The sequence below is a fragment of the Gadus morhua genome, chromosome 13 (genome assembly GCF_902167405.1).
Source record: "Gadus morhua chromosome 13, gadMor3.0, whole genome shotgun sequence".
Lineage (NCBI taxonomy): Eukaryota > Metazoa > Chordata > Actinopteri > Gadiformes > Gadidae > Gadus > Gadus morhua.
The window spans coordinates 9,958,883-9,979,645 of NC_044060.1; the positions used below are offsets into that span (position 1 = coordinate 9,958,883).

General features: G+C 45.6%; 3 protein-coding genes across 3 annotated transcripts; 2 read left to right on the forward strand and 1 right to left on the reverse strand.

Annotated features, from left to right (window-relative positions):
- Positions 1–887: 887 nt before the first annotated feature.
- On the reverse strand, positions 888–4,209 carry psmf1 (proteasome inhibitor subunit 1). Its single transcript, XM_030373983.1, has 7 exons — positions 3,950–4,209; positions 3,488–3,640; positions 3,125–3,207; positions 2,806–2,979; positions 2,590–2,646; positions 2,325–2,486; positions 888–2,034 (listed from the first exon to the last, which is right to left on the reverse strand). The coding sequence occupies exons 1-7, from the start codon at positions 4,076–4,078 to the stop codon at positions 1,983–1,985; spliced, it is 810 nt and encodes a 269-aa protein (XP_030229843.1). The 5' UTR covers positions 4,079–4,209; the 3' UTR covers positions 888–1,982.
- Positions 4,210–4,763: 554 nt separating this feature from the next.
- pigu (phosphatidylinositol glycan anchor biosynthesis, class U) lies at positions 4,764–10,017 on the forward strand. Its single transcript, XM_030373965.1, has 12 exons — positions 4,764–4,934; positions 5,616–5,680; positions 5,775–5,834; positions 6,030–6,092; positions 6,220–6,329; positions 6,730–6,830; positions 6,999–7,096; positions 7,208–7,362; positions 7,723–7,866; positions 7,995–8,119; positions 8,334–8,476; positions 8,752–10,017. The coding sequence occupies exons 1-12, from the start codon at positions 4,805–4,807 to the stop codon at positions 8,863–8,865; spliced, it is 1,308 nt and encodes a 435-aa protein (XP_030229825.1). The 5' UTR covers positions 4,764–4,804; the 3' UTR covers positions 8,866–10,017.
- Positions 10,018–10,450: 433 nt separating this feature from the next.
- mcm2 (minichromosome maintenance complex component 2) lies at positions 10,451–20,587 on the forward strand. The gene is made up of 20 exons (XM_030373961.1): positions 10,451–10,524; positions 11,375–11,559; positions 11,962–12,134; positions 12,297–12,430; positions 12,717–12,855; positions 13,230–13,327; positions 13,605–13,726; positions 14,051–14,258; positions 14,524–14,658; positions 14,931–15,122; positions 15,580–15,673; positions 15,884–15,962; positions 16,406–16,577; positions 17,088–17,214; positions 17,524–17,636; positions 18,154–18,321; positions 18,414–18,488; positions 18,845–19,027; positions 19,638–19,793; positions 20,017–20,587. Exons 1-20 carry the CDS (start codon positions 10,519–10,521, stop codon positions 20,125–20,127), a joined length of 2,670 nt encoding a protein of 889 aa, XP_030229821.1. The 5' UTR covers positions 10,451–10,518; the 3' UTR covers positions 20,128–20,587.
- The last annotated feature ends 176 nt before the right edge of the window (positions 20,588–20,763 follow it).

Here is a 20,763-nt window from a genome sequence, read left to right on the forward strand (position 1 = left end):
GTCCTTGAAAACCAGAATGACCTCACTCCTGACTTTGACCCGGCTGTTACCCCAGCTAGCATGGTATGGTATCATTATATAGTTGAGTAGACATGAATATATATATATATATATATATATATATATATATATATATATATATATATATACACACAAGCAAAGATATACACATGTAAACATGTGAAGTAAAGTGTTCATAGAATATATGTTATGCATAGTGTAGTCTATAGTGTAGTATAACAAATAATACCTTATTATTACAAACGTTTATGTATTGTGTGTGTACATACAGAGTGTCTGGAAATGTGTAGGTGGGTGTGTTGAGGTGAGGTGTGGACCTGTGAAGGTGAGTGTTGAACTAGGGCTGTGTGCATGTGTGGGTTGTTTCAACCTTAGATTTGCTTTGTATTGATCTTTCTGTAAAACACACACTCAATCCATTTCATCTTTCTGTTTAGATGGGATGTTTTCATCTCCTAATGTTCCTCTCTCTTTCGTTTATACTGAGGTGAGAGGGAAAAAAGTCATACTTCAGGAGAGAAACAGAATGGAAAAAGAGAAAACAAGGAGTTTATTTTATTACTCGTGGAGGGAGAGCAGGGACAGCGCTCCCTGTGGTTTAACCCTAGTATTGCACTCGCTGTTGACCATTTGGTTTTAAGGGCAACTTACTGCGGTAGTTTGCTGATAAACCACGAGGTGGCAATGTGCCGTCTATTTTATTTTACAGTAAAAAAAAAAGGGGGTGAGGAGGGAGATAGACATAGGGAGAGAGAGAGGGGGGACAGAGAGAGAAAGGGGGGACAGAGAGTTAGACAGACAGAGAGAAAGGGGGGACAGATAGACGCAAAAGAGAGAGACGGCGAGAGACAAACAACACAACAAACTACAAACAAAAAAGTTTTATTCAAGTGTTTGGCATGAAATATTTTCCCATTAGCAAATCAACAAAAACAGAAAACCATAATGAAAAACTCAGGTACCCAGTTAATTCTAGCAATCAGAACCCTGTGTATTAATACAGGTACCCGTTCAGTTTAACCAACCAGATAACAGCCTGTTATTGTACATGAGCTAAGCCAGTTGAACATTTCATCTGTTAGCGATAGAAGAGAACCAGTGAGGATCACTCCTTCTCAGCTGAGGAGAGGAGGGGAAGGAGAGGAGAGGATGAGAAGAGGAGAAGAAAAATAAGGTCTTTAAAAGGCCCTTATTTTTTGAGTTTGATTACCAATCTGCCCTCTAGTGACATGGTATTGGGAGTGTGCCCCTAGATGTTATATAATGTGGATATTTGAGATAAGCCTACCAGTTGGTACAGTCCATTTGTCGACCGGTAAACTGATTTATCCATCATACATATGGGTGGACATTCCCTCTTATGATGTCACCAGAGGACAGATTTTGGAATGGCTTGTAATGGCCAATCACGCTCGCACAGGGCTCTTTAAGAAGGGAGGAGAGGGAACGACTAACGCTCAGCTTGTTTCTAATGTGGGGAGAGGATCCGGAGCTACAGGTCTTTGCCTTAAAGACATATTAGTCACTATAATTATCATTATCAAGGGTGATTAGACCTCTGCTCCTTTGGGTTTTGAACTCATGACTTCGTCACACTCATTCCAGTGTACATGTTTTAGGGTCGAGGCATAAGACCCCATCCCTGAACCCCTAACCCTGACCCCTAAACCATGATCCGGTCTCACTGGGTTCAAATTATTCGTCCAAGAAAGGTGGTAGACATGGAAAGCAATGTGCAAAATAAAACATTATTGTGTGGTTGTTTTGGGCCATAACATTCTCAAATCCATATAAATATAAATGGCACCTAGGCATTCACACCGACTTCTAAGACCTGTGTTTATTGGCCAGTCCCCTCAAGGGGGGGCCATGACCAGATGATTTTTGACCAGTGACCAGCCTGCTATTGGTGGGGAGACCGGAAGTGATGGGGGTGGGAAGCAGGACTTCCTGGTTTGGTTCTACATGAACATGTCATCATATCCTGGAGGTGGCATATGGTCAGGATCTGGCCTGAAACACATTCACACAGATTATTAGCATATGTTGGTGGAGGAGAGAGGAGAGAGTGTGTGCACATGTATGTATGGATGATTAAACCACATGTGTGTGCGTGTTACTCACCCTGGTGTGTGTGTTTTGTGTGTGTGTTTTGTGTGTGTGTGTGTGTGTGTGTGTGTGTGTGTGTGTGTGTGTGTGTGTGTGTGTGTGTGTGTGTGTGTGTGTGTGTGTGTGTGTGTGTGTGTCTCTCACCCGGGTGTGTGTGTGTGTGTATGGTGTCCGTGTCAGTGTGTGTGTCTCACCCTGGCCGGTGGCGTCCGACTGGGCCAAAGGGGTCGAAGCGGGCCCCAGGCGGGACAGCTCCGGGGGGCAGGATGTCGGGGATCCCGCTGGAGGGGTCCAGACCGGACCGGGGGTAACCCGACCGCAGGGGGTCCATGATCATACCCCCAGGCCCACGAGCGCTGGGGGTATAGAGACAACCCAAACACGTTTCAGTCATATTATTATAACTATATTACCATGGAACGGGGGGGGGGGGGGGGGTGGGGGTGGGGGGGGACTCACCCAAACGGGTCTAGGTCAGCTCCCCCGGTCGCGAAAGGAGGAACCATGTGGTCTGGCCTGAAAAACATGAAGGAGCCGGTAGGATTTAGGGGGCATCTTGCTCTGGGATAGGGAGACAATGGGGATTTAAACTCAGAACCTTGGGGTAGGGGTCAAAACCATGACCACTAGACTATCCATGGGACATCTCGGCGAAATCACGGTGACATCACTCACCAGGGCTGCTGTGACCCGGGGCGACGGGGGGGCATGCGGAGGGGGTCCTCTCCTCTTCGTCTCTCCTCATCCTCCCTGCGGCTCCGCCCTCCTGGCCGTTCACTGGCCTTGCCCACTACTGCCAGCAGCTGGGTCTTCACCATGTCTGACAGGCCAGCCATGTCCCTGAACACACTGCACACACACACACACACACACACACACACACACACACACACACACACACACACACGTACGCAAACACTGGGTTGGCAAACTGCACATATTTGTCGCGCTATTTGCTCAGTTAAAGGTGAATGATGAGGATCTACTGTCCAACCTGTCGAACGCATCCAGCTGGTCTGCGTCCACTTGCTCACTGATGCTTATGGTCAGATCTGACACCTGCTGGGTACTAGACCTCTACATCGTCACACATAAACACACACACAAACACAAACACACACACACACACACACACACACACACACACACACACACACACACACACACACACACACACACACACAATCACGATGTGTTTGCTGATCTGTACTTGTTTATATTGTAGAAGCATGATCTCTCTGTGTTCAAAATATCACTCTGTCTGTCTTTCTGGCATAAACTCTCTCTCACAACCAAGGGCACGGAGGCTAGTAGTCACGACCAGTATAACTACGGGAGTATAACCTTGTTAACCCACCATGAGGTTGAAGATGAGGCTTGAGTCTGCCGTGATGGCTTTAAGTAGGATGTGGTCTTCGCTGTTGTTGCCTTGGTAACGCAGAGAGTACAGCTCCTTGTTGTCGCTCCACCCTGCGGGGAGTAACTCTGAGCGCCTGTCCCCAGCACAGGCCTGGGAGGGAGAGTAGAGAGAGGGGTGACGATGGTACAGTTGTACAGTGGTACCGGGAATGCAGTAAAGGTGTTGGGAAGACACCAGACCGTTTAGAGGCAGAATGGACAACAATAAATCATCCGACTGTTTTCTAGGAATTCAGACCAGCGCCAACCATCAGGTTTAACAAAATAAAAACAGTTTACATAAACCAAATGCTCCAAATGTTAATCAAGATAATGTAGGCACTAACGGGATCTGGGGCTTTTCAACCTCCTGTGGTATAAGCTCAATAGTAACACGCAAGTTATCAAGTAGTAAACTCACTGTGTCCCCGGAGCCCACACATCTGTATCCACTCTTTATAATCTCCCAGTGAACGAAACAGATCACAGCGTCTTGTGGGCAGTCGATTCTGCCGCCGACGCAAGTGTACAGCACTTCTAACCCAGCCATCGTCCTTAACGCAGATTCAAAGTTATTTAAAATGATTATAATAACCACCGAGTCACTCCTCCTTCAGGAGAATCGAAAATGAAAAGAGCACCGGGATCCGATAATTCCAAAATAAAAGTCGACTACAGGCACCTGCAAAGAAAATAAAACGTTATCATCAAAATGAAGGACATTCAAAACATTTGGCGGAATAGATTGACAATTATACTGAATTAATTGTAATTGTTTCTTTAAAAAAAAAGGTAGACTAATATAGGGAAGACAAAGTAGATGGTTTTCTAATAAATTCGTTGTAGTTGTCTTTATTTTGAAAACATACTGCCATCGTCATATGTTTTGACCCAGACCGTTTAATTTTCCGGTGGGAAACTCGACTTTCTATTGATGTTCCGCTTTGTCATTCACATCATACAGAGAACGCATTCCATTTGTGCTATAATTCAAATAACACATATGCAATTCAATGTAAATGTTCATATGTTTTTTGGTTATTTATTTAATTATTAGTTTACACGATGTGGTTGTGGGTTGCTTTTAGTTGTTTTGAGAAGCTGACAGGATTCGACACTTAGTTTACATTTTTTTTATTGAATGAGTGTTTAGCTATAGGGTTTAACATATATCAAGTAATTAACAGATAAATAAGAATGCATATTTCCGTAGTCTGTTAACGGTAAACTCGATTTCCCATCAAACCCTTCGCGGGGCGAGTAGTTTCCTATCAAGATGGCAGCTCCCTTGGCTCTGCTTTTGATTGTAGCTGTTACAATTCGTGCAGCGCTTTTTAGAACAAGTTTAGCGAATTTAATTTCAGAGAGAGTAGAGGTTGTTTCTCCTTTAAATGCCTGGAAAAGAGGTAAGTTGATTTGAATTCAGAAAATGTACTCAACCCGAGTCGAACAGGCTGTCAATAGCTCCCTTGGTTTACCATCAGCTATTGTTGGCTTGAATAATGGACTTGCCAGGCAGGTTTTCCTGCGTAAATCTGCTCTCGCTATCGTTGATCAAATTAATTGCGACGGTTTGTGTCCTCCTGAATGACTGTCAATAACGTTTTACTTTAAAAATATACATAAATATTGCACACACAAGCTTGTATTCCTTGTGTAATGTCAAATGTTAATTTTCTCTGATTATGCAGCTCCTGACTAAGCACTCGTATAAATCGGATCTCCTAAAGTAGATCTTGTTTTTCTAATGGGTAATTAAGTTCAATAATTTTTGCGAAACTGAACCGTGAAAGCTTATTTGAGGTGAATTGCGGATGGAATTCCGTGACGCTTGTAAATACTTGATGATGCTGTGATGGAGTGGACCGAACCGCTAACCATCATCTCCACTAATGCATACACTTAAGCCTTGTAGATGGACGTTTCTCACAATAAACCAATTAATATATTCACTTGTAAGGTCTATGGTGATGTACAAAACCAACACAATGTACTTATTGTCTTTATGATTCAGCAGAAAGCTACAGCATTGTATATAATCCATATGGACTGTTCATGAAAAGGCTAATGTGTTGTTATTGTTTTAGTGGTTGAAGGTTTGGCTCTGCTGGACCTCGACATTTCCCCATACTCTGGAGATGTCTTCCATGAGGTCAGACTCACAAGCACACACTCGCACACACACAGTAAATCTGTATGTTCATGGTGAATCTAATAATAATGTTTTGTCTCCGTCTCTCTGCCAGACTCCTATGGTCATCTACCTCTTCCACTTCCTGATGGACTACGCAGAGATCACATTCATGGTGAGAAGGATGAACCTCTGCCAAGTCTTTACTGGCACAGCAGTGATGGGGAATGTGGTGTTTAACTTAATCCTCAACTTAGTAACATTGTAGAGACAGGATTTCTCTGTGGTCAAAACATATCTGACTCTTTCTCTCTCTCTCTCTCTCTCTCTCTCTCTCTCTCACTCTCTGACTCCCTGACCCTGTATCTAGCTAGCAGATTGTCTTACTGCTGTGGCTCTCTACCTGGCGGTGAAGGACTACAACAAACAAGTGGTAGGGAACTTTTCATCTTCTTCCTAAAGACACTCTTATAATAGGTGATGTTAAGGGTTAGTTTCTGAGCTGCAGCTGACTCAAGGGAGCTGGAGTCAAATTTAGTTCGCTCCACCTTGTCTCTCAGTTCAGGAAGCAGAAATTCGCTCTGGAGGCTGATCGCATCCCCATGGACTGTCTCGAACTCATCAGAAGTCCCACGGAAATGTACTACATTCCTCTCAAAGTAGCCATGTTGTAAGTACTAGTTACTCTTAATTAGTTATAATAATACATCAACTTTTTATAGCGCCTTTCATCTGGACCAAAAGCTTTAATTGTGTGGGACATACAATAAACAAGGAAAAAAGGTAATCCTATTTCAAGTTCTGCAACATCCCTTTAAAGTAACTAGTTCTATGCATTCAACCATTTTACCACCAGGTGTGATGCTGATTAGCTATTACAAGCCGTTTAAAATTCCAAAACCTTCTCATGCAACGCAAGTAGGCGTGTCCACCCAGGTCTATGATGGCTAAGATCAGCCTCCAATCATATCCAGTTTACTTTACTAACTGGCTGGTCGGTCTAGCCATCATACATTACTTTATGATGATGTTGGTGGTTTTTGACCCCCCCCCCCCCTCTCCCTCTCTAGTTACCTACTGAATCCGTTCACCATCGTGTCCTGTGTAGCCAAGTGCACCTGTGGCCTCAACAATGCTGTCATTGCCCTATTCATCCTGTCCACCATGAGAGGTGGGTGTTTGATTTACGGCCTGTTTACTGTGGCCTCTGCCGGGCTCTACACTAAACTGGATTTGTTGTTTAATTAACAAAAGGGAGCAGTTATTGTTTCAGTTAAAACAGGATAATCCTGATTGGCTGTAATGTTCCTCCCGATGGTTGTGATTAATTGTGTTACAGGAAGTGCCTTGTTGAGTGCTATCTTCCTGGCGCTAGCCACCTACCAGTCCATCTACCCTCTTACCCTATGTGTCCCTGCACTGCTCTACCTGCTGCAGGTAAACACGCAAACGCACACACATGCAAGCACACACACATACCTCATACGGATATCTGATTGCAGTCGTCATTCTGGTGTGTGTGTGTGTGTGTGTCCCCCCTCCCCACAGCGTCTGTATATCCCGGTGAACGTGAGGCGGTCTAGCTTCTGGTTCTACACGCTGCAGTATCTATTCATGTTCCTGGGAAGCCTCCTCGTCCTGATATGCCTTTCCTTCTTCCTGTTGGGCTCCTGGGATTTCCTGCCTGCCGTCTACGGCTTCATGTGAGGACCAACCCAAAACCACTTTTCTTTTGATTAAAACGTGGTAATTTGTCTTATATGTCAACATAGTAATCTATGCCACTGTCATGAAATAAGTCCCCAATTTAGAGATGAGTGGTGTATAATGCTATGTTTGGCCAATCTCTCCTAAACACTGAGTGTTCCAATCTGCTGCAAACTAAGGTGGCTTTCTTTTCGTGACGTCTGAGCGCCTTTTCCAAGGCCCTCAGACCAAGGAATACCAGCAACCCCGGTGGACGTGTGGAGCTCCTTCTGGGCAGCAGTCATTCTCTCGCTCTCTCTCTTTCGAGTCGGTCTGTACGGCATTCCACCCCTATGTCTGTCTCTCTCACTCTCCAGTCTGTCTGTGCCGGACTTGACTCCGAACATCGGTCTCTTTTGGTATTTCTTCGCCGAGATGTTCGACCACTTCCGCCTCTTCTTCCTCTGCGTCTTCCAGATCAACGTGTTTTTCTACACCCTCCCGCTCTCCATCAAGCTCAAGTAGGTCCACACAAATGCGCACGCACACGCACATACTCTTTTATTCACGGCTTCCACGTTCTCTTTTCCCATTCTGTTGATTCCGAGACCACCAGATCACTGAATATATTTGTGTGTGTGTTTTGCAGGGAACACCCAGTGTTTCTGATCTTCATGCAGATTGCTTTGATCGCCATTTTCAAGTCGTACCCCACGGTGGGAGACCTCTCCCTCTACATGGCCTTCCTGCCAGTCTGGAACCACTTATACAGGTGTAAGTACCCACACTCACTCATGCATGCATGTGAGCACTAGTAAACCATAGTTTAATTTCTGCCTCAATCTACTTTTGTTCGATTTCAGGATGTAGTCTAATCTGAAGTGACCCAGAATACTCCACTCCCCCTCAATATATTGTACTCCAACATATTATAATCTGATTTGTTCTACTCTTGATGTTGTGTATTTCTGCTGTGACCTGATGGCAGTCTTAAGGAACATCTTCCTGGTGAGCTGCGTGTTGTTGGCGTGTTCAGCTCTGTTCCCAGTACTCTGGCACCTCTGGATCTATGCCGGCAGCGCCAACTCCAACTTCTACTACGCTATCACACTGCTATTTAGTGTGGCTCAGGTACCCGTCTGTCTGTCTCCCTCCCTCCTTGTCGGTCTCCTTGTCTGTGTCTGTCTGTCTGTCTGTCTGTCTGCCTGTCTCCTTCCCTCCCTTTTGTCTCATCTCCCTCTCTCCCTCCCTGTCTGTCTCCCCCTCTCCCTGCCTTTCTCCTTGTCTGTCTCACCATCTGTTAATCTGTCTGCCCATCTGACTCCCTCCCTTTATGTCTCCCTCTCTGACTCGTTCACTGTCTGTCCCTCTCCCTGCCTGTCTGACCATTCAACCTGTCTCTCCAGATCCTGCTGGTCTCGGACTATTTCTACGCCTTCCTGCGGAGGGAGCACCACCTGACCAACGGGCTGTACCTGAAGAAGAAGGACGGCTCTGAGGCCACGCTGGTGCTCAAATAAGACACACGCATGCACAACTAAATACATACACACACACCTGAACTCTGACCTTTATGTGGCAAAGGTTGTTGTCATGGAACCAACCTGGGCAGTGCATTGTCACTCGCACACTGCCTGTTTTCAGACATTTTAGATCACCCCGTTTTCTTTCTTTGCATCTTATTTTGAAGAGTCCTCCAGAGAGTCCTCCTCCAAGACAGCCCTCTTTACCCATAGCCTCTTATTTTAAAAATATCCGAGTCCGACTCACTTGAGGGGTTTCCTAGTGTGGTTAACCTCAAAGAGAAACAGAATGTCTCGTATGAGCAGTTCATTCCAATTAAAAGACTCGCTAACTCTGCATGTCATTGCTGAGAACTAGATGGACTTGATATTGAGAAGTATATTGGTGTAACACTATGCATGCTTCCGCTCAATGTTTTACAATTACATGAGCTCAACAGCGATCAAAGTTTTGCTTTAATTTATTGTCAGTCGCAGGCCTTGAATGTTTGCTCTTCAATTTCTCAAATTCAGTTTAACCCCAACAGGATGTTATGAGGAGTTCCAGCTATTAAGCTAACATTAAACATCCGTGCGTTAAAATCCTTTTACTACCATCCTCCAACACATTCAGCATGGTTGTTGTTTAATGGTTAATTTGATTCGTGGACTATTATGCTTGGACTGTTCAATCAAGAGAAGAATATATACTGGTTTCATTAGAACAGTAAGTTCTGTGAAACTTGGAATAGCTAAGGGAAATCTAATTATAACCGTTTCTGTTTCTATCTATCTCTTCTAATACGACTTTCAAAGGATTTCTCTGCCCAGTGTTGGCGACGGCAGCAGATGCCCGATGAAAACTTTATTTTCTTTGGTCCTGGATTCGCACCAATGGACATTAAGTCCTCAGTGAAATCAAGAGGAAATCCTAATTTATTAATTTATTTTCTACATTGGATGCTTTGGGTTCTTTATTTGTTTTGCCTGGACTTTCCTATGCGTTGTTTTGATACTGTACATATTTTAATGTTAGGTTTTATGAATGATATGTTGGTTAACAGTGCTTTTTTAAAGGGGTGATGATGAATGTTATGAAATGATCAAAGAAGTTATGAATGATGTGTATAAAAAGGGTTGTTAATAAACTTCAGGTTATTATTAAATCTAGTAGTCTGTTTATCAATTTTTTTTCCGGGTTTGGAATTCTTGAATAAATCAGGAAAACGGTCAGGCATAGAGCTAGATCACAGAAAATGACTTGTACATCAGAATGCATCAGGGCATATTTTGTTGCCGATTCTTTATTCAGACTCAGGCGAAGTTGTAGTACTATAAAATGACAATAAATCAATGCATGATGTCTCGCATGAGGGACATGGGTTACATGAGTGGAAATGTCTTTTAACTCTGAAACACCGCCCCCTTTACGTGAGAGGAAGGAGCCTGCTGATTTCCCGGGAAATGTTCACTGATAAAATCAACTCATGTGAAGCACCGCCCAACTTTGTGGTCACTGGCCAATGAGAACGCTGTTCCTGAACTTTCTCATTGAATATTCATAACCTTTCGCGGGCTTTGTGAATCACGTGGTTGTTTCGCGCGAAAACTCAGTCCAGGCAGGGAGGCGTCATCGGATGCAAGTCACTGACTACTCCAGACACACTCACAATGGCGGTGAGTAAAACATATAAAATACAACATAGCGAACCAATATATAGCCTTTTTGACAGTGTATGAATTTATAAAGTTAATATACTTATCCTTTGGCTATAATGTCCAGGGCTGTTTTATGTATATGGGCCGTACTGGCCTGTATTTATCATAACAAAGAAAATACAACTGAACTGTACCAACCAAACTTATTGTATTTGAAGACTTAATACTACAATAAAAGATGAATCAATGTCTTCACCGCTTAGTTACTTAACACAACTTAGCTTACAACTTTTTTAACACAACTTTTGTTAACATTATGTCTCCACTCCTCGCCATGTGCTTCGTGCCATCTATTCATAGTTTAACCTAAACGTTACCCATAATCGATACGATGCGTATCGATACGTTACGATCGTTTGCTTCATTTATTCGATTAACTGTGTGTGTTTATCTTTCAACTGAACACACACGCACACACAGGTTGATTAGTTATACGACTGTATTTTTTATTTATGGATCCAGAGAGAACCAGAGAGGGACAAGTGCTTTGTGGCCGATCCTATGTGTGTGGAGTTTGTATGTAATCAGCATGTTCACGTGGGTGCTCAGGTTTCCTCCCACACCACAAGGACATGCAGGTTTTGGGTGGTACCCTGTGAGGCAGGCAGCCCACTTCACCTTGCTCATCGTATAGGATGGGTTAAAAGGGAGAGAATTCACACATTCTCTCTCTTTATCATATAGTCCAGAAGTTTTTTTATATATAGCTACATGTTCTATAAGTACTTGGTTGTGCTCCTAAAGCCTACAAAAAACCCTCATCTGTATTGATGTGTCTCTATAATATTTTGTTTGTTGGACGGGTCAGGATTCCTCAGAGTCGTTCCAGATGGCCACCAGCCCCACACGGGCCCCCAGGAGGGGAGACATGACATCCAGCCCTGGGAGGGACCTGCCCCCCTTTGAGGACGAGTCTGAGGGGCTGCTGGGGGAGGCCCTGCCTGGGGAGGAGGAGGGAGACGGAGATGATCTGATCGGTGATGGGATGGAGAGGTGAGGCAGGAGTGAGATGGTGCGGGATACACTGTGCGTGTGGGGTTATTTATGAACGTTGAGCCGAGAGAGAGAGAGAGTTGGTGGAGGGCAGGGATGGAGAAGTAAGGCAAGAGGGAGGCGATCGATCAAAAGGATGGATGGATGTGTGGTGTTGTGGGAGGGGGGCGGGGTGAAGGGAGACGGGGGAGGAGGATGGAGACCGGAGTTGATCAGAAAATGGAAGGTAGGGGTGAGGGAGGAATAGATAGCGCAGGAAATTTGACTAATCGCTATGGCTCATAATATTTATAGACAACGGGTTTGTTACGCTTTTCCCAATAATTGTTTTGAAGGTGTATCGATGATACTACTAAAACAAGTCCCATTGGTAAAGCGTGTCTTCCCACCCCCGTCCCCCAGGGACTACCGAGCCATCCCCGAACTGGACCGCTACGAGGCGGAGGGTCTGGACCTGGACGAGGACGAGCTGTCGGAGCTCTCCCCCGGAGCCAGGGCTGCTGCCGAGGAGGCCATGAGCCGGAGGGACCGGGAGCAGGGCCTCAGTGGACGGCTCCGCAGGGGACTGCTCTATGGTGAGGAGCAGGGCTGAGAATGGAGGATGGAGGATGAGGCCCTCCTCCACAGTGAGGGAGGAGTAGAGCGGAGAGGCCTGAACCTACCATCCGGTGTAGTGGAGCAAGGGGTTTATTTATTTATTCATTTGTTTTTTTTTATTTTTCTATTCTCACCTCCAGATGTCGAAGATGAGGATGACGAGCGTCCCGGAGCTCGGAGGAGGCGATTGGCTGAGAGGGCAGCGGACAGCGGGGCCGGCGACGGAGAAGACGAGGAGATGATCGAGAGCATAGAGAACCTGGAGGACATGAAGGTCTGTTCTGTTAAGTTAACCTGGTGCACTCTGGGTAATGTAGTTTGGATCACTTAAAAAAATGTAAGTCTCCGGTATCAGTGGCCATACCACTTTTTCATTGCATTGACTTACGAAGTGTGTTGTTTGGCAGAATGGATTAAAGTACTCCTGAGTATAATAACCTGGTTGGCTGATCCTTGACCTCGGGGTCAATTCTTCTCTAGTGGAGCGATAGCCAAACCACAACATTTTCCCAGCCTGCTGGGTTTGTGTCTGACAACCCTCTGCTGCTGCCTTGCTCCAGGGCCACACGGTGCGGGAGTGGGTGTCCATGTCAGCCCCCCGGCTGGAGATCTACCACCGCTTCAGGAACTTCCTTCGGACCCACGTGGACGAGAACGGACACAATGTCTTCAAGGAGAAGATCAGCGACATGTGCAAAGGTAGGAGCTCCTCTGTGCTGTGGTTGGTCGAGTTCAGAATTTGGATGCTGGGCAGTCACTGTAGTGTATGCAGTCCTATAAACAGCCCTTTCTATTTAACTGCTTTACTATTTAGCCATTCGTCGGATGCTCTTCTCTACCCAATCAGATCCTTGTCATTAAGCAGCAGGTAGGGGTCAGAGTAGCATCACAAACTATTCTCTAGAACAAAATCTGAAGTCCGATGGGACAGCGTTTAATTTATTTTGCTTCCTGTTTGTAACAACCAATATTGTGGTCGGGGATCAGTGGTCAGCTAGTTATTGGCAAACAAAAATTTGGACAGCAGTAGCAAACTATTAAATATCCATAACTTGTGTGTGTGTGTGCTCCAGAGAACAAGGAGAGCCTGGTGGTGAACTATGAACACCTGGCAGCCAGAGAACATGTGCTGGCCTACTTCCTGCCCGAGGCCCCCACAGAGATGCTCAAGGTGAGTGTCTCCAGGCCATCAAGCAGCCGCAAGTCATTACTTGGTTAATTATCACTTAATTAACCAATTCACTAAAAATATCACTATCAATTATCAAAACAAAGTTACATATGTCTGGTTATTTAGTTGCGTACTATCTTAGTTCTAAAGGATAAACTGTGTGGTAAATCACTTGTATATTAGTCTGAATGTGTCTAGTTGTGTAACACAGTTGTAAACACTGGTTTATTAGTTAAATTGTTGTCTTTGTAGTCATATATTCTGTGTGTGATGTCAGATCTTTGATGAGGCGGCTAAGGAGGTGGTGTTGGCCATGTTCCCCAAATACGACCGCATCGCCCACCAGATCCATGTCCGCATCTGTAACCTGCCACTGGTAGAGGAGCTGCGCTCACTCAGGTGAGACACACACTTTGAACATGATCTGTTTGTGAGCACTTGTGAGAATAATTCATTATATAAAGTATTATTATCTCTCCGTGCTGGTTGGTTATTGGTAAAAATATCCTGCCTGCCTCTCCCTTCTCGATTCTGAATAAGAAATCAACACTTCAGCTCTTTCATTTGATTTTCTTGCTAGTATCCCCCTTCTCCCTCTCACGTCTGTCAGCTTCAAAATAAAAAATTGGCTCTACAGTTTGCCAAAATTCAAAATAAAAGCCCCTGCCCTCCTCCTTCACAAGTTTGATTTCAAACTAAAAGCCCAAGTCTGTGTTCCTGCAGGCAGCTGCATCTGAACCAGCTGATCCGGACCAGCGGGGTGGTGACCAGCTGTACTGGGGTGCTGCCGCAGCTAGCCATGGTCAAGTACAACTGTAACAAGTGTAACTTCGTCCTGGGACCCTTCTTCCAGTCCCAGAACCAGGAGGTGAAGCCCGGCTCCTGCCCAGAGTGTCAGTCCATGGGGCCCTTTGACATCAACATGGAGGAGGTACTGGCTCTCTAAGTTTGCACTACATGCTTTACCTCATCTAGTATTTTGACACTTCACTTTTATGCAAAAAAGCGGTTCATTGTTAACATCCCTATTTGCTGTTTATTTTCCTTTCAAGCTTGGTATATTTAACTTTTTTAAAATTGTCAATAAACGCTTTGTTCAACCTATATGTTTTAATGCCTGTCTGGGGTCAAAATGTTTTCCGTAATTTACTGTTTCTATGTATTTAATAACTCAATCAATTACATTTCTCTTCCAGACAGTATACCAGAACTACCAGCGAATCACTATCCAGGAGAGTCCTGGCAAGGTGGCGGCAGGCCGCCTCCCACGTTCCAAAGACGCCATCCTATTGGCTGACCTGGTGGACCACTGTAGGCCTGGGGATGAGATTGTGAGTCACACATTCATATTGACATTTTTTTACCCATTTTTTAAGTTCTTATTGGAAAAATCTTTAACGTTATCCGTGTTCTAAACTGCTTAATGACTTTCATTGATAATAAACTTGATTTTAAATGATTCTTTCATTTTGGACTGTATTTTTGCGCTACATTTTTCAAACTTATCTTTTGTGTTAAATAGCGAATCGATCATATTATTATTTGATTGCACGTCAATTAAACGTGACCTTTGTGTGTACCTTTAATTTAACCGCGTGGTCAGGAGCTGACAGGGATCTACCACAACAACTACGACGGCTCCCTCAACATGGCCAATGGCTTCCCCGTGTTCGCTACCGTCATCCTGGCCAATCACATCTCCTGCCGCGACCAGCGCGTTGCCGTGGGAGCGCTCACAGACGAGGACGTGAAGGCCATCATGGCGCTGTCCAAGGACGAGCGCATCGGCGAGCGGGTGAGCCTGACGACAAGTGCACACCTGGAAACACACAGGGCTTTATTCTCACTGTACACGCACACCTGGAATCACACAGGGCTTAATTCACACTGTACACGCACACCTGGAAGCACACAGGGCTTTATTCACACTGTACACGCACACCTGGAAACACATAGGGCTTTATTCACACTGTACACGCACACCTGGAAACACATTGGAGTTTTTGTTAATTTGCTGTTATAACAATATAGGGAACTACCCGGTTTACTGCTGATCATATAAAACAAATTACCCAACTATACTTGAATTCTTTAGATTGGAAAAAATAATGTGTCTGGTCGAACCATCTCATCTTTTATTGGCCCAAAGATGAAAGCACAATGACTCACTGCATGCAGCTACAAAATACTGATAGCAAATCCAAAACGAGGGTTCCAATGCGTTGTTTCATGTTGATGTTCCTCTCCTACAGGTGTTCGCCAGCATCGGACCATCCATCTATGGCCACGAAGACATCAAGAGAGCCCTGGGCCTCGCTCTGTTTGGAGGAGAGCCAAAGAACCCAGGTACCCATCTCCTCTTCCTCCCTCACTACTACTCTTCCTTGTCAAGCTCAACCCCCGCCTCTTCTTCCTCTTTCAGACCCTCTCGATCTCTCCTGCTGTACTATTAACTAACCGCCTCCATCTCTCATTCCACTTCTCCTGATACTGACTGTGGGAAGGACGTTCTTATCAGCTTCCTCCTTTAAACCAACCTCTCTCCCCCTCCCCCAGGTGGTAAACACAAGGTCCGCGGAGACATCAACATTCTGCTTTGTGGAGACCCAGGAACGGCTAAATCCCAGTTCCTTAAGTAGGTACAACGTTAGTTCCATTGAGAATCATGAGAATAAGGAGCTGGAGCCAAACCAACAGTCCTGTGTTTAGTGTCTGCTTGAAAAAGGGGGCTTTGTCTTCCCCAGAGGAGTGAGGGTGTGTGTTTTGGTGCAGTATATTATGGTGTGTGTGGGTGCAGTATGTTAAAAAGTGAGGGTTCACTATGTTAAGGAGTGAGGGTGTGTGTGTGTGTGTGTGTGTGTGTGTGTGTGTTGGTGCAGTATATTATGGTGTGGGTGCAGTATGTTAAGTGAGTGTTCACTATGTGAGGGTGTGTGTGTTGGTGCAGTATATTATGGTGTGGGTGCAGTATGTTAAGTGAGGGTGCACTATGTTAAGGAGTGTGTTTGGGTGCAGTGTGGCAGCAGTATGTTATTGTGCGTGGGGCTGCAGAATGTTAAGTTGTGTTTATCGACGTAGGTATGTGGAGAAAGTTGCCAGCCGGGCGGTGTTCACCACGGGCCAGGGTGCGTCTGCGGTGGGGTTGACGGCTTACGTCCAGCGCCACCCGGTCAGCCGGGAGTGGACCCTTGAGGCCGGGGCCCTGGTGCTGGCAGACCGCGGCGTGTGTCTCATCGATGAGTTCGACAAGGTGAGGCCACGCCTGCTACTCTTGCACATGCTCACATTGTTCGGGGGGAAAACGCTGTTTATCCTGCTTGTCTCGTTGTTCTCGGTATGTGGTTTTTTGTCCCGATCTGGGGACTGTTAACGGTAACGCTGCTCAAAGGATGTGAGAGAACGGGAGGTGCGGTACAACGCGTGACATAAATGTTACTTTTGGTTCAATCTTTAGTGAAACATGTGTTGAAAGCTTTGATTAAATAGTTTCCTTGGTGTTAAAACAAGTCTGGAGGCAGTGCACTGTGCTCTGACCTCCAAAGGGGTGGTAGAACTTCTCCTGATCCCAAATATAAAAAAAAATAAGTTTGGTCATCTGTTGAGGGAATTTTATCAGATCCACATCATAACACACAATTCTCTCTCTCTTTCTTTCTTTCTTTCTTTCTTTCTTTCTTTCTTTCTTTCTTTCTTTCTTTCTTTCTTTCTTTCTTTCTTTCTTTCTTTCTTTCTTTCTTTCTTTCTTCCCCCCCCCCCCCAGATGAATGACGCAGACAGGACCAGTATCCACGAAGCGATGGAGCAGCAGAGCATCTCCATCTCTAAGGCCGGCATCGTCACCTCACTACAGGCCCGCTGCACTGTTATCGCGGCTTCTAACCCCATAGGTACTTACTCACTCTCATAAATACTCCCCCCTCCCGCACAGCTTGGAACTGGACTTAAACAGTGGTGCTGATTGCCTGTGTGGTGTAACAGAGCTGATGAAATGGCTGTGTTTTTTAACAGAGCATGCTGATTGGTTTTGTGGTGTAACGGAGCAGTTGATTGGCTCTGTTGTGTAATGGAGATGATGATTGGATGTGCTGTGTAATGGGGAGGTGCTGTGTTGTGTAAAGGAGAGAATTGGCTCTGTGGTGTAACTGAAAGGATTGGCCCTGTGGTGTAACGGAGGTGCTGATTATCTGTGTTCCCAGGTGGGCGGTATGACCCCTCGCTGACCTTCTCTGAGAACGTGGACTTGACGGAGCCCATCGTGTCTCGCTTTGACGTGCTGTGTGTTGTCCGAGACACTGTGGACCCTGTTCAGGTAAAAACAACCCCGCACTGTAACATTTACATGGGGTCATTTATCCAGATTGACTTGCAAGTTAGGCTGTTGTATTAGTGCTGTTGACCACAGTGCCCTGTGTTGTATTAGTGCTGTTTACCCGGTGCACTGCGTTGTATAAGTGCTATTTTTTATCTGATTCTGGATTATATTTACCGTTGAGTGATCTTCCTGAGCAAAGAGATGGGGCTTATATTTTTGATATGCACCATACATATGGAATGACTTGCAAAAAAGCCCTTGGATTATGCTCTGATCTCATCTGAAAATTGATTTACTTTCTGCTTACCTGTACGATATGTCTGTTCTTGTTTATCTGTATTTTTTCTTTTGGCTTTGAGTAAACCAGATGTGTAAACTGCTCGTCTTGAACAACTTCTATAGGTCTTTTTTTTTAAAAGGTCTTTTTTGAGAATAGAGGGGTTTCCGGTTTAAATTAAATAAAATGTATGAAACAAGAAAGTCTATATATTCTATTGTCCACATGTCTCTGTAGGATGAGATGCTGGCTCGCTTCGTGGTGGGCTCCCACATCAAGCACCACCCCAGCAACAAGGAGGGCGGCATGGCGGGCCTGGAGGAAGTGATCCTCCCCAACTCCTCAGACGTCCCCCTCATCCCCCAGGAGCTGCTCAGGAAGTTCATCATATACGCCAAGGAGAAGGTACGCGCTAGCGCACGCACACACCCGCGCACATGCATCAGCACGTGTCCATTGTGTCGTTTTCTAACGGTTTGTTACTTGTTGTTTTCTAGATCCACCCCAAGCTGAATCAGATGGACCAGGACAAGGTGGCCCGTATCTACAGCGAACTCCGCAAGGAGTCCATGGTGAGCGAACTGTGGGAGATGGTGTTTCAAATGATGTCTAAGTTAAAGTGTTAGTTTAGAGATGGTTATGTTGAGGTAATGGGGATGAGGTTAGAGATGGTCAAGTTGAGGAGAGAGTTGGTTGAATTATTTGGAACAAGATTCACCTTCTTCCAAATACTGTGCATGTATCGTCTGTCCGTCTACTTTAGGGATTCATCCAAAGCCCTGTAGATGTGTGGCCCCTGATCAGCTTATTCTCTCGCTCTCTCGCTCTCTCTCTGAACTCTGGGAGACATTGTGTTCTGCCACTCTAGCCTACACGAATGCACAACCGCTCGGAGATGTGTTTCTAAAGTTGTTTCCGTTAACCCCAGGCAACGGGCAGCATCCCCATCACGGTGCGTCACATCGAGTCCATGATCCGCCTGGCCGAGGCCCACGCCCGCATCCACCTGAGGGACTACGTCCTGGAGGACGACGTGAACATGGCCATCAGAGTGATGCTGGAGAGCTTCATCGACACGCAGAAGTTCAGCGTCATGAGGAGCATGCGCAAGGTGAGGACCACGTTGTGATCATGGTACTGATGAGGTGAGGACCACGTGGTGATCATGGTACTGATGAGATGAGGACCACGTTGTGATCATGGTACTGATGAGGTGAGGATCACGTTGTGGTCATGGTACTGATGAGATGAGGACCACGTTGTGATCATGGTACTGATGAGGTGAGGATCACGTTGTGGTCATGGTACTGATGAGATGAGGACCAAGTGGTGGTCATGGTACTGATGAGATGAGGACCACGTGGTGGTCATGGTACTGATGAGGTCGAGGACCACGTGGTGATGATGGTACTGATGAGATGAGGACCACGTGGTGATCATGGTACTGATGAGGTCGAGGACTACGATGGAGGTGAGGAGGAGTACGACGTTGAGGAGCTGGTTTTGATGAAGAGGAGTTAGTCACCATATGGATGATGATGAGCATGATGAGGAGGATGGAGAGTTGTCTAAAGTAACCCTGAGGATAGAGAGGAGGCTCTTCCAGAGTGCTAGACTAAAGTGAAGAGGGAATATGAGAAAGGTGAGCTTCTGGGACAACAACCTCCAGTCTTTACTGCAGTGTTGCATTTGTTTCATTGTGTCGGTGTGTGTGTTTGCAGACGTTTGCGCGCTACCTGGCTTTCAAACGCGACAACAACGAGCTGCTGCTGTTCATCCTGAAGCAGCTGGTGGCTGAGCAGATGGCCTATCAGAGGAACCGGTACGGAGCGCAGAGCGACGTCGTCGAGGTCCCCGAGAAGGACCTGCAGGAGAAGGTACGTCGCCTCAGAGACCGTCGACATCAATGCACTTGAGCTGAGGAGAGTTGGCTATGACGGTCGAATGAAGAACGTCCGCTGGAAGCCGCGATGGCAGAAGGAGTGGGGAGTTTGCTTCAGTCTTGAGCCGCAGCCTACAGAAAACAAAGCCCTCTTGAGTGGCGCCGTAGTGGTCACACTGTCCTGACCCAACTCTCTCCCCCCCTCCTCTCCCCCCCAGGCGAGGCAGATCAACATCCACAGCCTGTCCTCCTTCTACGACAGTGAGCTCTTCACCTCCAACCGGTTCTCCCACGACGCCAAGAAGAAGCTGATCCAGCAGCAGTTCTAGACACTCGGGAGACGTCCGTTACCCGCTGGCCGCTGCTTGTAAATACGTGTACATTTTCCGTAGTGTATTTTTTGATAAACGTTTCCAAAAATGGGGTCCGTGAAGGAGCAGAACCCCTCCGTTGGCGAAGTCTCCTTGAAAAATAACATTGTTTTCAAATCGCTTACAGAAGTTGTTTTTGGTTAGTTTGTCTGCGATGTGTGATGAGCGTTCACTCCATACTACCCTTTTGAATGAATCGGCTTGTTTAACCCCTTTTGTGTCATCAGCTGAATAAATAATTGCAAAGTCATTGCTGTATTTACAATAAATGAGCAAGATGATGAACGTAGTAAAAAGAAAATGCTATGAAATGTTACAAAAGTTTGCTTGTACATGGTAAATAAATGTTATGTGTTCATATGTTTAGTAAAACGTTAGCTGTTGAACTGAAGATAATAAAATAATTTCTATGCAGTGACATTGCTTTTATTCTCATTGTTTTGTATTTCGGAGCAATTAAGCCTTGGATCTTCTGCACATCTGAAACAGGTCTCAGCAAAACAATGCAGATTATTGTGATTAGGGGCGTCTCCGCAGGGGGCTTGGTACATGCCCGCAATACATTTTACACATTCTAAATCTTAATGGCATCTT